Genomic DNA, 14,627 nt, shown 5'->3' on the forward strand with positions numbered 1-14,627 from the left:
AGCGCCGTTCCCTCGCTCTCAGCGGCAGGAAAAGTTGGTCCCTGTTGCAACCAGCCCAGACCCCAGGGTTCAGGCGTTGCCCCCGCGTTTGTTGCAGTGACTGTAACCCACACGTCAGAGGGGCCCTGGGGCACATGCCTCCTGACGAGAACCAACATGCATGGTTCCAGGAGGTTGTGAACCTCGACTGTCTGGGTTCAGTCATGAAGGACCCGAGGCTGCATCAGATCAGTTCAAGGCACTTGAGTTATAACCTGTTCTCAGGGGGTCGACCTGTCTGTGAAGCCAGGAAGACCCCGTAGATAAAGGGTCACCCCGTGGAGTTGTCGGGGGCAGGGGCAGTGGGGTTGAGTGCCAGCAGGCCTCTCCCGCACCGAGTTAGGACCTCCTTTCCAGGGAGGATAAACCTCGATAGATATTGATCACAGATGCACTCAGAGGCCCAGGAAGGTGCAGACACCTGTTTGCCCACTGAGGCTTCATCCCAGCCTGCAAGGTCTGTTCTGACTTGGGACAGCCTTGCAGACTCTCGCCTGGGCGCCTGGGAGAAGGTTACGCTGCACAGCCCCAGGGGGTGCCCTTCACAGTGACCAGGAGGGAGGGTGGTGGGTTTCAGTGTGCTCCATTGTTGGAGGGGGTCTTCGGGCCTCTGGTCCCGAGAGGAGCATCTGAAAAACAAACCAAAACTTCCTAACAGAAGGCACTGAACTTTGTGCTGTTAATAAAACTGTCTCTTTACTTCTTCCCTCAGACTCCCTCCCCACTAGGAAATAAAGAAAGGGGTGTGGGGGGCTGGAGGGCGACAAATTCACTTCTGCCTTATCTCTAAAGTGTTTAGCTAAGTGCCAGGCTCATAATAAGAGCTCAATAAATAACCATTATTAGGAGAGGAAGAGATGGAGGAAATCGGACAGATCAGAATTTAATTCTGCCACGCAGATTTATTGTGTTTCTGCCCAAGGAAAAAGAGAGAAAGATTATCTCAGCTTTCCATCTCCTTCTCTCTCCCAGGCTGACTTTGCAGCAGGCAGTGTCCTCTTGTCCCCTTTTGCCTGCAGCCTGTTGAAAAAAATAAAAAGAAGCAGCTAGTCTGCCACGCTTCGCTGGGCCCCTACCTCTGCAGCCCACAGCTCCCTCCAACTTTATGTTTAATTTCCCTGGGTCGAGAGGAAACAATCTGATGATCGGAGTTAATTCAAAATGTAAATTTCATCTCCTATCGGCTAACGGCTCTGAGCTCCGCTTTACATAACGGGGAACAGCTGCCACATGAGTCACCCAGGCCTCCGGCTCCCCGGTCTCTGATCTTAATGGTGATGAAGCCCTCGCCCAGGCTTCAGACAGCCAAAGCCTCCGTGCGCACTGAGGCCAGACCGGAGTTGACCTTGGAGGGCAGAGTGTTGTATTAACTGGGGGGGACCATGGGACAGAGGGATAATGTCAACCCCAGGGGCTCTGCTCAGTCCAGGGTGCCCCAACTGGGCCAAACCAGTCTCCTGGGGCGCCCACTCACCCACATTCAAGAGCCTCAGCCCTGGCAGAGAATTTCACCACGAGCCGGGGGTCCCCACTGGGTACAGGGAGCTGTCTTCACCCAGACCCGAAAAGTAGCCTTGAACCCTCCAGGGTCTGGCACTTAAGTGGCAGCCAAGGTCTTCCAGATGCTGGCTCTCCTGTGGCTGATATGGTCCCGGAAGTGCCCCTGGGCCACAGAGCGTGTCCCCTCCCTCCCCAGCAGATGCTAAGGGCTGAATACCCCACCGTCTAAGCTTCGTGCCCTGAAGACAAAACCAGCAGCAGGATGTCAGTTTCCGTCTCTCCTCTGTGGCGTGCGGGGGAGCCAGGCTTTGGGCCAGGGTGGGGGGGCGAGGGGACCTGGGGGGGCGCCCATGAGTTTGAGCCTCCTGTTGCCCACTGTCTTCCCTGGGTCCTGGCACTGGAAGAATTGAGCAATACGTGAGGGCCAGTGGGATAGACAGGGCGCAGGGGGCGCCCAGGGGTGGGATTGCAGGCATGCTGCATGAGCTCAGGAGAACTATTTGTGGGTAGAACGTGCTTTCCTGTCCCTGAAGTCACGCTCTCCACCTTGTCCCTCTCCCCACACCTGGACCTGGGCTCACTCAATCCCAGTTCTAAGGGTCCCGCCAAAAAGGCCCACGGCTCTGACATCAGGGCAGGTTGGAGCGGGAGAGACTTTCCCGGGCAAGGCTGGGGAAACCGAGGCTCGGGAGAAGATGGTCGCCCGGCTGCCCAGGATCCTCGTTTCCTAACCTGGAGTCCATTCCACAGGCTTCTGCTACCAGGGATGGGAGAGGGCCCTCCTGCCGTGCTGGAGCCTCTGGGTCCCCGGGCAACCTGCGTCTCGACCCTCCCCTGTGAGGTGACATGAGCCCTCCCTTCCGCTGTGCAAATTCCTGATCCGGCTGTCGGAGCTGGGTTGGGGCCCATGGCCTCCTGACTCTGGGGTTCTTCCCGCTGCTGAGACCCCTGGACACCGGATCTGAGGGTCTCAGCTCTGCTGCCACCTGCTGGTCTCCATGTTTTCTGCAGGCTTCTGGCCGTTCCTCCTCCACAGTGGCAGAGATGATTTTTGCTGTGCTCAGATCATTGGAAGAGGGTCACAGGCCGGGCATATAAATGGCATTGAACCCCATAATGAATACGTCCGTCCCTTGCCATTTCCTCTGAGTCTTACCTGATGCGCTCCGGGAGAGCATCCCAGCGAGCTTCCTCTGCCCCTGCCGCCTCCCTCTTCCCCCTCATCTCCCTTTTTGACAAGGTGAATGCAGCCCTCCAACTCAGAGCCTTTGGCAGACAACCGGTTTCTAATGCAAGTTAAGACAGACTTCTGTTTTTATTGTATTTATTCTTTTTTTCAAATCGCTCTATGGATCTTTAATTCACATGCCATAAAATTCACCCACTTACGATATACAATTTAGTGTCTTTTACTACATTCACAGGACTGTTCAACCTTCACCACAACCTAATTTTAGAACATTTTCATCAGCCGCAAAAGAAACTCTGCACCCATGAGCAATCTCTCCCCGATGCCTCTGACCCCTGACCCCCAGAAACCACAAATGTACTTTCTATCTCTGTGGATTTGCCTATTCTGGACACTTCCTATCAATGGAACCACACAATGCATGTGTCTTTTCTGGCTAGCTTCTTCCACTTAGGGTTGTATTTATGTGGTTACCTTAGTGAGGAATGCTGCGTTTAATTAACGATTGAGATGCAACCTTTTCTTCTTCATTCAGTCTAGTACGTTTCCCCCATTTCAGTGTACTGATCATTTGCTCAAGTGACCAGTTACCCAGGGAAGGTGGGATGTGCTTTAGAACGTTTGGAACACACAGTGCAAATCCCGTCTGAGAGGCGGGATCCCTTTGCTGTTGGTTCTCTGATTTGGGGAATTTTCCTCTCCCTCCTCTCTCCAGCAGCCCCCAAGCCCCTTCCTCCATCCTCCCTGACTTTTCTCAAAACCCTCATTGCTCAGAGGAAAGACAGGGACCAGGGTAAAATCTCTGCAAACAAGCAGTTCCTCCCTCTATTCAACAAACGCAGAGGGACAGCTGTGGTCTCAACTTCTCCCCAGTCATTCTGGCCGGAAGCAGCATCTACATCGAGTTTAATTATGCAGTTAAAGTCATTTTCCTGGGCTGAACAAATATTCACAGCATATTTTGCTGAAAATTTCTTCGCCTGGAGCAAGGTTCTGCCTTTGGGGCTGGCGTGTCTGGTGTGCATTCACACATTTACAGACCCCGCTACCAGGGGGCCGCCCGGCGCCGAGCAGGTGGCAGACAAGCAAGCCCCCAGGAACGAGCATCAGTGCAAAGATGTGGCAGATGTCAGCCAGGCACGTGTGTTCTGGGCCCCGCCCCGGATGTGACTGTGGGCCAGTGACGTCTGTTGTTCCTCCGTAGCAGCCCTGAATCCCGGCTCTGTGGCATCAAAGAAACCTCTGGGCTCTGGGGTGGAGCGGGGGGCGGGCAGATGGTAGAGAGAACATCGTGCGTGGGAGCAGCTCTGTAATAATCAGAACCGCAGCCACCCTGCCTGCGGCACTGTCCTTGTCACCCGTGCTGTGGTCCCGGGAGGTGACACTTAACAAGAGCCCGTGTGGAGCATCTCCCATGGGTCCCACTCTGTTCAGCTTTCCGTGCAAGGAGACTCAAGGAAAACTTCAGAGAAGCAGGAAAAAGTCACATTTTTAATATCACTCCCTCTGAAACTTGTCTCCATCTCAGGGCCCCGGTTTTCCCCCTGGAGGAAGCGTAGTCTCAGTGCATTGCAGGGAGGCCAGAGGACTCAGGGTTTTCTCAGTTAGAGGGTTTCCACTCCACCAGCCAAGCCCCATGGTTTGCAGCAAAGTTCTGAGTTGGGGGATTTGTCAAAGCATCGAGGCGGGGCTAGGACAGGAGTGATGTTCACAATATTTAAAAATCAGTGGGAGCAATGACCACCTGGAGGGGATCCTGAGCCCAGATTTGGGAGCCCCTCAGCTATGTGGGGAGGTCTGGGGGTCCTGAGGGAAGACTTGGGATGGGTGAGTCAGGGGCGGTCAGAGGGCTGGGGCAGCAGCTCTCCATCAGCCTGTGTGGGGTGATTTCAGCTTCTCACCTCCAAACCCACCATATTGAATGTCAGCCCTGATTGGAGTGGAGCCCATTTTACAGTCGAGGAAACTGAGGTTCAAAGTTTTGTGCAGTCACCTGAGGGTACGCTGCTCTGAAGAGGCAGAGTGGGAACTCACACCCAGACCCTCTGGGCCCCAGACCCTATGCTGAGTTGGACTATTTCATTTCATACTCACTGGACTCCAGCAGAGGTATTATTGTGTCACGGCACAGATCAGGGTGTCATGTCAGGTAACACTGCCGGCCAAAGGCAGAGCTGGGATGTGTCCAAGGTCACCAGTATTTACTACCCCTGAGGAAAGGAAGGAGGGCAGGAGGGAGGGATCGGGCAGCCAGCCCTTTCCCATAGATGATGGGACCCGGTCCCTTGTTGCTGCAACTGCTGGCAGTGAGGACGAAGAAGAGGTCACCGCTCTGGCAGGGGAGCAGGCCCAGGAGCCTCCAGGGCGCCTGCCTGTGGCCTTAAAGCCTGGGAAGGAACATGCTGTGTGGCATCCGGAGGGGCGAGAGCAGGGGCAGACTGGGGGCCCTGGGTTAGGGTGGGCCAAAGGAGAGAGGAAGGAGGGGAGAGGGCCCTGCAATTCCCGACTCCCAGAGCCCCCGGCCCCTCCCCCAGAACCTCGGGTGAACATAGGGACAGGTTTGTTGTCCTGGTTCAATATGTGCTATGTACCTACTGTGTTCTGGTCTTTAACCCAGACCCCAGCAGGGCTCCAGGAACCCATGGAGGTCAGGGGGCAGCTCCTACACTGGATTCCAGTAGAGAACGTCAGTGCCTGTGTTGATTTGGACTCATGTGTACTGGGAGGAGGGCTGACCAGGAACTGGGAGGCTGAGTCTTCATTCTCACCCCCATCCCACCCTGACCAATGGGCCACTCTCAGGGCCTCAGCCTGACCACCTGCAAACGGCCTTGGCCTTACCTGCCTTCCTGCCTTGCTCGGGCTCAGGCACAACACTATAATGTCAGCCATCAAGGTCAGAGTTTCCTGATTATTGTGGCCACAGGGCCCAGCACAGAAACTAGGACTTGGAGGTGGAACACAGTGGGCACGGTTTTCGGAAACTGACTTAGGCGCCAATGGCGATTGCTGAGTCCTTTTGTTTCCCTGAAAACTCTTATTCTGTTTAAGGCACCTCCTCCAGGCTGTCCTCCAGGCTTCCTGGGCCAGGTGGCAACATGGTCATATAAGAGTCTGCTGGCTGGGTGGGTGATGCTGTGCACAGGGAATTCTGAGATGGCTGGCTTTGCTTGAAAAGGGATGAAGCCTACCAAGGGCCTAGAACAGGAAGCCGGGGCCAGGGGCATGCATTTTAAAAATGGTGCCCACGCTATATCCTGGAAGTGCCTCTCAGGGATCCAAGGAACTGCCTCAGGGGGTGGAAGAAAGGAAGCCAGGGGGCCTGGGTCCCGACACCTGCCCAGCCTCCTGTTGTGTCTCCCTTAGCTGCTGGGTTTCTGAGTCAGAGTACATATCAAGCGAGAGTTCTGCAGCGAAAAGGAAAAACAAGTCTGAAAGCCACTGATTTAAATTAATACAGCAGATAGCGTTTAATTGAGTTAAATGGTTTTTCCCATCAGTGGTTTTGCTATCAGAACTTGACACTTTGTGGGCAGAGCCCCGTCAGCTCTCAACGCCTTAAAGGAGAAGGAAACTCTGGCTGCTGTTTCCCAGCCCCGACGGACCCGTCTGACCTCGGTTTCCCCACCTATAAAATAGGGGGGGATCTCAGCTTGACCTTCCACATGGTGCCTACAAGGCACAGAGGACTTTTGGGGAACCAGCGAGTCTGTGAGTTGTGGCAGCGAGCCAAGCCAAGGCGTCCTGACCCCCCTGAAAACACGCACGCCTTGGGTGTGCTGAGCGGGAGAGCCGGCCCAGAAAGGAGAACGGAAACCAGAGGAGGCCCTGTGTATCCACAGAACGCGCGGGCCCCGTCCAGTGTGTGGTTTGTTCGGATTGCCCGGAGGACCCAATAAACAAACATCGGGAGCAGAGGGTCCAGGGGAGGGCTTGAGGCAGCCCATTGTGAGCCCACCAATGGCACGACACTCTGTATACAGAAGGCGCTCCATCAATGCCTGGAGAGCCCCTTTGCTGTTTCTTCTGAAGGACATTTTTCCCTCTACTCTCTTCCCCTATGGATGACAGTGGAGAAAGCATTTGCCTCAGAAAAAGTATTTCTTGACAAAAACCTGTGAAGTTAGCCACGATATAATTCTTGTGGAAAGCCGAGCCCCCAGACCCAAAGTTTTGTCAAAAAGCACATTTTAAATGCTCCTGTTCCAGTTACACAAGATCCACCATTTAAAGGTTTGTGGAATTGTTCAAGGGCACTAACTAGTGGCTTCTAGGTGCTAACCAGTGGTTAACTCAGAAAATCAAAAGTGTGGCGCAGTGTCACCTCTGGGTGACATTCTCTCTGCTCACACCTCCCCACCTGGCTCTGTCCTGCCCCCTCCAACCCCACCTAACCCCTCCGTCAGGGGGGTCCTGCCCGTCCTGCATTCTTCGCAGGGGATTCCATCACAAAGGGCTTCATCAGAGTTCCCTGTTTTTGGTGGTTCTAATAAGAAAAACAAAGCAAACAAATCCATCTTTTCTATAAAAGTTTATTTTGTGATTTTTTTTTTTCCAAGAAGTGTTAAGGGAAAACGTTGAAATTATGTAGAGGTAAGGAACCACGGTATATAAAAATAATTTAAACACACATATTAATAACAAAGCAACATCGCTTTCTAGCAACAACTAGTAGGTAATCTTGCCCAAGATTTTTCCAGAGTTATTAAATGTGCTTTAGACAACAGTACACAGACACACAAACACACACACACATATATACAGCTCAAGCATCTTCTGTGCATTCCGGCTAACTGATACAGCTAAAGAGAAAGAACAAAGAAGACTCTGAGCCTGAGTGTCCCTAAGTTGAACAAACGTGCATTGCATAGTGAACTTTGGAGCCTGCTGAGATTTCCCTCCACAGCCTCATTAGTGACTAGCCTTACTCTGCTGTGGTCTTATCAGAAAAATTAAGAGGTGTCTTTCGATCGGCCCCTGGGTGCGGTCATTGCGGTGCTGCTGCAGGCAGTGAGAACTCGGGAAGCCCCGTCCCTCTCTCTCCTCGCTCGCTGCTCTGTATGGATTGGAGGCGGAGGACCAGGTGAGGTCTGGGGTTGTGATTACATCTGGCTGATTCTTTGCTTCAGGGGCCAGGACCCTCGGCTCTCGATCTCGTGGGGGAGGTCGGCATTCACCTGCTCCTCCAGGTACTTCTGGATGTCTTCTACCTCCTCCTCCCAGAACTCCTTGGAGATGTGGAAGAGCTCCTTCACATTGACGTCCCCCAGGCCCCGAAGGTCCAGGGCGTCCTCGTCGGGGATGTAGCCGATGGGCGTGAGCTTGGCGCCGCCTTCCCCGCCAACACGGGTGAACATCCACTCCAACACCCTGGAGTTCTCGCCAAAGCCCGGCCAGAGGAACCTGCCGGCCTTGTCCTTGCGGAACCAGTTGACGTGGAAGATCTTGGGCAGCTTGGCCTCGGGGCGCTGGGCCATGCCGAGCCAGTGCGCCAGGTACTGGCCGAAGTTGTAGCCGAAGAAGGGCCGCATGGCGAAGGGGTCGTGCATGATGACTTTGCCTGTTAACAGGGGGGCTCTGTTGGTAAACGATGCCTTAGAGGACGCTGTCGGCACATTTACTGTTGACACGGCCACTTGGCTTTCTCTACCTCTCTACACAGAGAGAGACACAGGGAGACAGAGGCAGAGAGACAAAGAGACGGAGAGGGAACACAGAGACAGAGACAGACAGAGAGACAGAGACAGAGATAGAGAAACAGAGCCAGAGAGAGACAAAGACAGAGACATGCAGAGACAGAGAGGCACAGAGAGAGAGAGAGAGACATAGAGGCAAAGAGGCATAGAGAGACAGAGACAGAGACACAGAGACAGAGAGCCACAGAGACAGAGCAGTCCATCTCCCTCCTCGGCGGCTCCAGATGCTGGCCGGACTCACCCTTGTGTTCTGCCGCTGCCGTGGCCTCCGATCTCATGGCCGCACCCACAAACACGCCATGCTGCCAGCTGAGAGCCTCATAGACCAGAGGGACGCCTTTAGCAGGAGAAAGAAACGTTCTTTACAGGCCTTGACACCCAGACCCCTCGGCCGGCGATGCCGTCTCACAAATGGAAAGACGCAGCTGCGTGTTGTCTTTCTAACTGAGCTAATCCTGCATCCCCAGAGCTAAGGGCAGATGCCGCCACGTCAAGTTACAGCAGGAGGCCACGCAGCCAAAGTCAACCTGGGGGTGGCATCACAGGACCAAGGATCCGGAAGTTCTAGGTGGCCAGAGAGTACGTCCTACGCTGGAGCTTGCTCATTACCCTGTCGTTTTGGAAAGGAAGCTCTGCATCCCTGACACCCTCCGACAAGGTCACGGCAAAGGGGAGAGTGGGCCACGTCCTCCGGTCCCCAGCCCAAATGCAGGGGAGCCTCACCAACAGGTCGGCGCCCTCCGAAGATGATGGCCTCGATGGGCACGCCGTCCGGAGACTCCCAGTCAGGGTCAATGATGGGGCACTGGCTGGCAGGGGTGCAGAACCGCGAGTTGGGGTGGGCGCAAGGGTCCCCTGCAGCAGCAAGAGAGGAGAGGCCCTGAGCATCTGGCCCGACACACACGCCCGTGGGCTGGGGCCCCGGGCCTCCCGGTGGGGGGCGCTTACCATCCTTGGGGTCCCACTCCTTGCCCTTCCAGGAAATGAGCTTGATGCCCGAGGCCAGCGGCTGGTCAATGCCTTCCCAGTAAACGCCCCCATCGCTGGTCTCGGCCACATTGGTGAAGATGGTATTCTTCTGGATGGTCTTGATGGCATTGGGGTTTGTCTTCACAGAGGTGCCAGGAGCGACACCAAAAAACCCGTTCTCTGGGTTGATGGCCCGCAAGTTACCTGGAAAGTTTCAAACCAGGTAGTAGAAGTAAATACCAAGCAAAGCATAACATATATTCTTATATCTTGCCAGGCTAATTTCTGTACCAAATTCTCAAGTCTTTTATTTTTATCCTCCTCCCTAGAATCTATTTCTCTTTTCTCATCCCAGCATTATCAGTCAACTCTGACTCTTTCTTCCTCACCAGTTTCCCACCAAGCTATTTTGTTTTTTAGTCTTTATTGAACTTGTTACAATATTGCTTCCGTTTTATATTTTGGGTTTTTGGCCCCAAGGCATATGGGATCTTAGCTCTCCGACCAGGGATCGAACCTGTACCCCTCGCACTGGAAGGTGAAGTCTCAACCATTGTACCGCCAGGGAAGTCCCCCACCAAGCTATTTTAATCAATTTATTATACAAACAAACAGCAATATAGGGTCCCATTTCAATCCAGATTTGATATGAGATTAAAGAATGCTGATGGAATACATATGTCTGAGCTTTTGCAAGAACTGAAATAACTGAATTAAAGATCCAAACACTGTGGATTTAAGAGAATTTGGTACGTTCTGAAAGCCAAAACTTCACTTAGGTTCAATTATTATCATCAACACTTGGGCCTAAAAGAGTCACCTTGTTGGTCAAATTTCATCCAGGCGATGTCGTCCCCCACACACTCTACTTTCCACCCTGGGAGGGTGGGGTTCATCATGGCCAGGTTGGTCTTCCCGCAGGCGCTGGGAAAGGCAGCCGCGAAGTACTTCTTCTGGCCCTTGGGGTTGGTTATGCCCAGAATCTGTTGGAGGCAAGATTTCTCCTTAAGCACTTCGTTCCTTTCTGCCACAGAGGTCCACGCTTTAGTCTAGGAGGGTGTCTCCATCATCATTACTGATGGAATTTCTAGACCTGTCCTTGGAACACTGTCGGAACTCTAACGCGGTAGGGGTTCGCCACTTCCCCTCCTCTGCCCGACCCTCTACAGCGCGCATTTAGAATTTCCTGCATCTTACCAGCATGTGCTCTGCCAGCCACCCCTCCTCCTTGGCCAGCCGGCTGGCCATCCTGAGAGCAAAGCACTTCTTCCCAAGGAGCGAGTTCCCGCCGTACCCGCTCCCGAAGGAGATGATTTCTCTGCGGTCGGGCAGGTGGGCGATGAGTGTCATCTCCGGGTTGCAGGCCCAGTTGTTAACCAAAGGCTCTGCACGGGAGGACACGCCCACATCAGTGTGCACCGTCCCCGCCTGGGTTTAAGCCGAAGCTTATTTTTTGCTTTTTTTTTTTTCTTTCAATTCTAGCTTTTGATTTTGAAACAACATGCTTACTTTTTAAAGGCAAAGGGCACCCCACGGAATGGAGGCACTTGACGAACTCCCCGTCCCCCAGCGCCTCCAGGACGGGCGTGCCCATCCGCGTCATGATGCACATGCTGGTCACCACGTAGGGCGAGTCTGTCAGCTCAATGCCGATCCTGGACAGAGGCGAGCCCAGGGGCCCCATGCTGAATGGGATGACGTACATGGTGCGACCTGCGGGGCCGGTGGGTGGGAAGCGGTGAGAAATGACCCCGGGCTCACAAACAACCACCGCTGTTTTCCTCGGTGGACCCTTCTCAAGATCCCCCCTCTGACAACGTCACGCCTTGCTTGCCACCAGTGCCCCCGATTTAGCAGGGTCCACTGAAAAGTGGCCAGAACACCAAAATCAAAGAGTTTTCATAAATGTGCAGTTGGGTTCCACCAAAATCAAAGAGTTTTCATAAATGTGCAGGTGGGTTCCACCAAGCTATCTTAAATCCACATGTGTAGAAATCGTTTCCCTGGTCGTATAAGACAGTCTATAAAACCAGAACTGAGATGTGCATTTTCAATACACGGCCAATTTCACATGTGGAACGTAAGGCTCTCTGAGGCCGTGGGAGTTTCTATGACAAGTAACATTAGGACAGACGCAATAATAAAAGGTTTGCTGATATTTTGCTCAAATAAACGTTTCGCTCACCTTTCATGCACCCTGGAAATCGGGCATTGAACGCTTTCTCAAAATCCTCCTCGGACATCCAGCGACCCAGTTGGCTGAGGCCGGTTTTGGGGATGGGCACCGTATCTCTTTGCTCTTGAGTAATGATGACCGTCTTGCTTTCAATTCTGGCCACATCCCTGGGGTCAGTGAGAGCCAACCAGCTGCAAAAAGCAAAAATACACAGGTTAGGACTGGAGAGGAAGGGCTGCTGTTTTGCACGGCATCTGCGCCCTGGACGCCCTCAGCCCCGCGCCGTTCAGGGAGGGGCCAGTTCTTCATCATCACGTTTTTGTTTTTTTTTTTTTTTTTTTCAAAATTTTATTTATTTATTTATTTATGGCTGTGTTGGGTCTTCGTTTCTGTGCGAGGGCTTTCTCTAGTCGCGGCAAGTGGGGGCCACTCTTCGTCGTGGTGCACGGGCCTCTCTTGTTGCGGAGCACAGGCTCCAGACGCGCAGGCTCAGTAATTGTGGCTCACGGGCCCAGGTGCTCCGCGGCATGTGGGATCTTCCCAGACCAGGGCTTGAACCCGTGTCCCCTGCATTGGCAGGCAGATTCTCAACCACTGCGCCACCAGGGAAGCCCCATCATCACGTTCTTCCCACACCTGGCCGGTGCCCGGCGCGCTAACGAGGCTCCGTCAGTGTGGACACAGCCATGCCGCCGGGGACACAGTCAGGGAGACACACACTAGACCAGGAGCTAGTCTGTTAGGACAGGGACTGTCCGACCTTCCTTTGGATCGGGGACCTAGTTTGCAGACAGCATTCGCACGCGTCCCCTCATTGACGACTTGGGCTGCTCTGCGAACGTCATAAAATTAAGTTTCTGTGGTTCTGGCTCTTTTCCTAAGCTTTTCAAGAGTCTGCAAACCACACAGCCCCATCCCGGCCCTGCCCAAGGCCCTCCTCCACCTCCTCCCACCTGCACCTTGGGCGGCGCGGAGGGCGCCAACGCCGGGCCCCGAGGCTGTGCTCACCAGTTGTCGTACTTCCGCAGCCTCTTGATCACACCCTCCTCCTCCATGTGGCCCAGCAGCTGCCGGTTCTCATCTTCGGAGCCGTCGCAGATGTGGATCTGGTCGGGCCGGCACAGCTTGGCGTTGCTCTCCACGAACTCTCTCACGGCCTGGGGCAGGCTGTCCAGGCTGCCCTGGACGACTTTGGCTGAGTAGTTGAGGCCGTCTGAGAGCTGAGGAGGCATCTCTGCGGGGCTGGGCTGAGGGGCACGGGCGCCAAGGTTCCTGCAATAGAAAAAGCACAGGCTTCCTGAACAAAAACAACCACGGATGCCCTCCAACTCCACGCGCCTTGTCCGGGTTGCCCCTCGCCAGACAGTCGGGGCTCGGAGGAAAGAAGAAAGCCAGTTCCTGTTAGCACTGCCGTTTGTGAGAGACGTAAACGAACAGCTCCACCTACCTTTCTTCTCTTTGGAGGATCCGGATCAGGGACCCAAAGGTCTCTTTCAAGGCTCTTCCCGCGGGTAAGCGTGCGTTCCCAGTGGGAAGGCCCTGTCTGGTGTTTGGGGGCAGAACTTCCTGGCTTTAAACTCCGTGAAGGACAGAGGTCCAGCCCCTCGGCCACACCCAGGGAGGCTCACCTCTGACGTCAGGGGCTGGTCTTTGGATCACGGCCACGGCCACGGTCAGTTATGCTTTGGACCGGCTTACCACAATAAACCCCAGGGAGATAATCATTGAACAGATAGTCGTTAATGAGTGCTGGAGGCCTCTGGCCCCGGGCCCAGCCATAGCAAACCCTTACACAACTTCTGATTGACGAAACTCTGACCCAGTCCCCTGCTGGTGCAAAGCACAGGCCCTCCCACTGACAGGCAGGTGGGACAGAGCACCGGCTCAGGGGGACCTCGGGGGTTTTGGCAGTACGTCTTGTGTACGGACCGCTGCTGGTTGGTAGAACGAGACAGTGGTGAGGTATCACCCCACAGTCAAAGGCCAGCGGGAAGAACACCCCCAAATGCAACGGGACGGTGCGCGGCTATTGGCAATTGTCTCACCTAATTAGGGGCGATTAACCTTATAGAGTGTCCATGGTGTGCCCCCTGCCCTCACTCCAAATAGAAAGAAACTCCATGAGGGCAGGGATTTCTGCCTATTTTGTTCCCTTTTTGTATGCACAGTTCCTGGCACACGGTAGGCGCTGAATGAATAAATGCAGAGCATTGGTGTAAGTGCTTTGTATCGACTTAACTCCTTGCCACCATCTGAGGTGGAGCCCACGAACAGTCTGTGTACAGACAAGGACACTGAGGCACAGGGGGCCCAGCGGCTACTCCCCAATCCGGGGCTGGTGGGTGGCAGAGGGAGGGTTGGAACAGGAGCCACTGGGCTCCGGAGCGGCACACCGGACTGCCCCTTGGGAGGAACCTTTGCCCTTTCTGGAACCTTCCATGTATTGTCCAAGGAGTTCCAGGCTGGATGCAGTTATTTCTGGAGTCGACTATACACTTTTTGTTGCCCTTGCAAATCTTAGCGTCTGGGGAGGGGAGGGGGCTGGTTTTGCTAGATTACACTTGAGCAATGAGACCTTTATAACAGCTGCAAAGAATTTGCTTTGCAAGCCGTCAGAACGTCAGTCGAATTTAATGAGCTATGGAGCTGCTGGCCGGCGTGTCGAGAACACTAGGTGAGAAGTCGGGAGAACGGGGCCAAGGCCCGAGTCCCCGCAGCCACAGCTCAGTGGGCGCCCCCTCCCCGGAGGAGGGCGGTGGGGAGTTGCCCGCCTCCCCCGTGGAGTGTGAACTGAGATGGCTCTGTGACTGTGTCTGCAAGGCGCTGTGACAATCACAAGGCATCGGGAACGACAATCTCAGACCAGGAGTACTTGGAGGACCATCCTACGGGGCTTTGCTTGCACTGCCACGTTGGGTGTGCACGTGTCACCAACTTCCACCGAAACTATCAGCCCATCGCTAGGTTTCATTTATTCAGCTTTTTAATTCAGCCAGCCGAATCTTTCAGTATAAGTACAACAGGAGAAGTCTCTGTTTAAAGTCATTTGCCTAGACGG

At 54.2% G+C, this 14,627-nt stretch overlaps 1 protein-coding gene across 1 annotated transcript; it reads right to left on the reverse strand.

Annotated features, from left to right (window-relative positions):
* Positions 1–7,242: 7,242 nt before the first annotated feature.
* Positions 7,243–13,141, reverse strand: PCK1 (phosphoenolpyruvate carboxykinase 1). Its single transcript, XM_036827154.1, has 10 exons — positions 13,017–13,141; positions 12,578–12,841; positions 11,579–11,760; positions 10,903–11,106; positions 10,591–10,778; positions 10,214–10,376; positions 9,373–9,597; positions 9,148–9,279; positions 8,666–8,761; positions 7,243–8,288 (listed from the first exon to the last, which is right to left on the reverse strand). Exons 2-10 carry the CDS (start codon positions 12,799–12,801, stop codon positions 7,831–7,833), a joined length of 1,872 nt encoding a protein of 623 aa, XP_036683049.1. The 5' UTR covers positions 12,802–12,841; positions 13,017–13,141; the 3' UTR covers positions 7,243–7,830.
* Positions 13,142–14,627: the final 1,486 nt, after the last annotated feature.

Source organism: Balaenoptera musculus, chromosome 15 (assembly GCF_009873245.2).
Source record: "Balaenoptera musculus isolate JJ_BM4_2016_0621 chromosome 15, mBalMus1.pri.v3, whole genome shotgun sequence".
Lineage (NCBI taxonomy): Eukaryota > Metazoa > Chordata > Mammalia > Artiodactyla > Balaenopteridae > Balaenoptera > Balaenoptera musculus.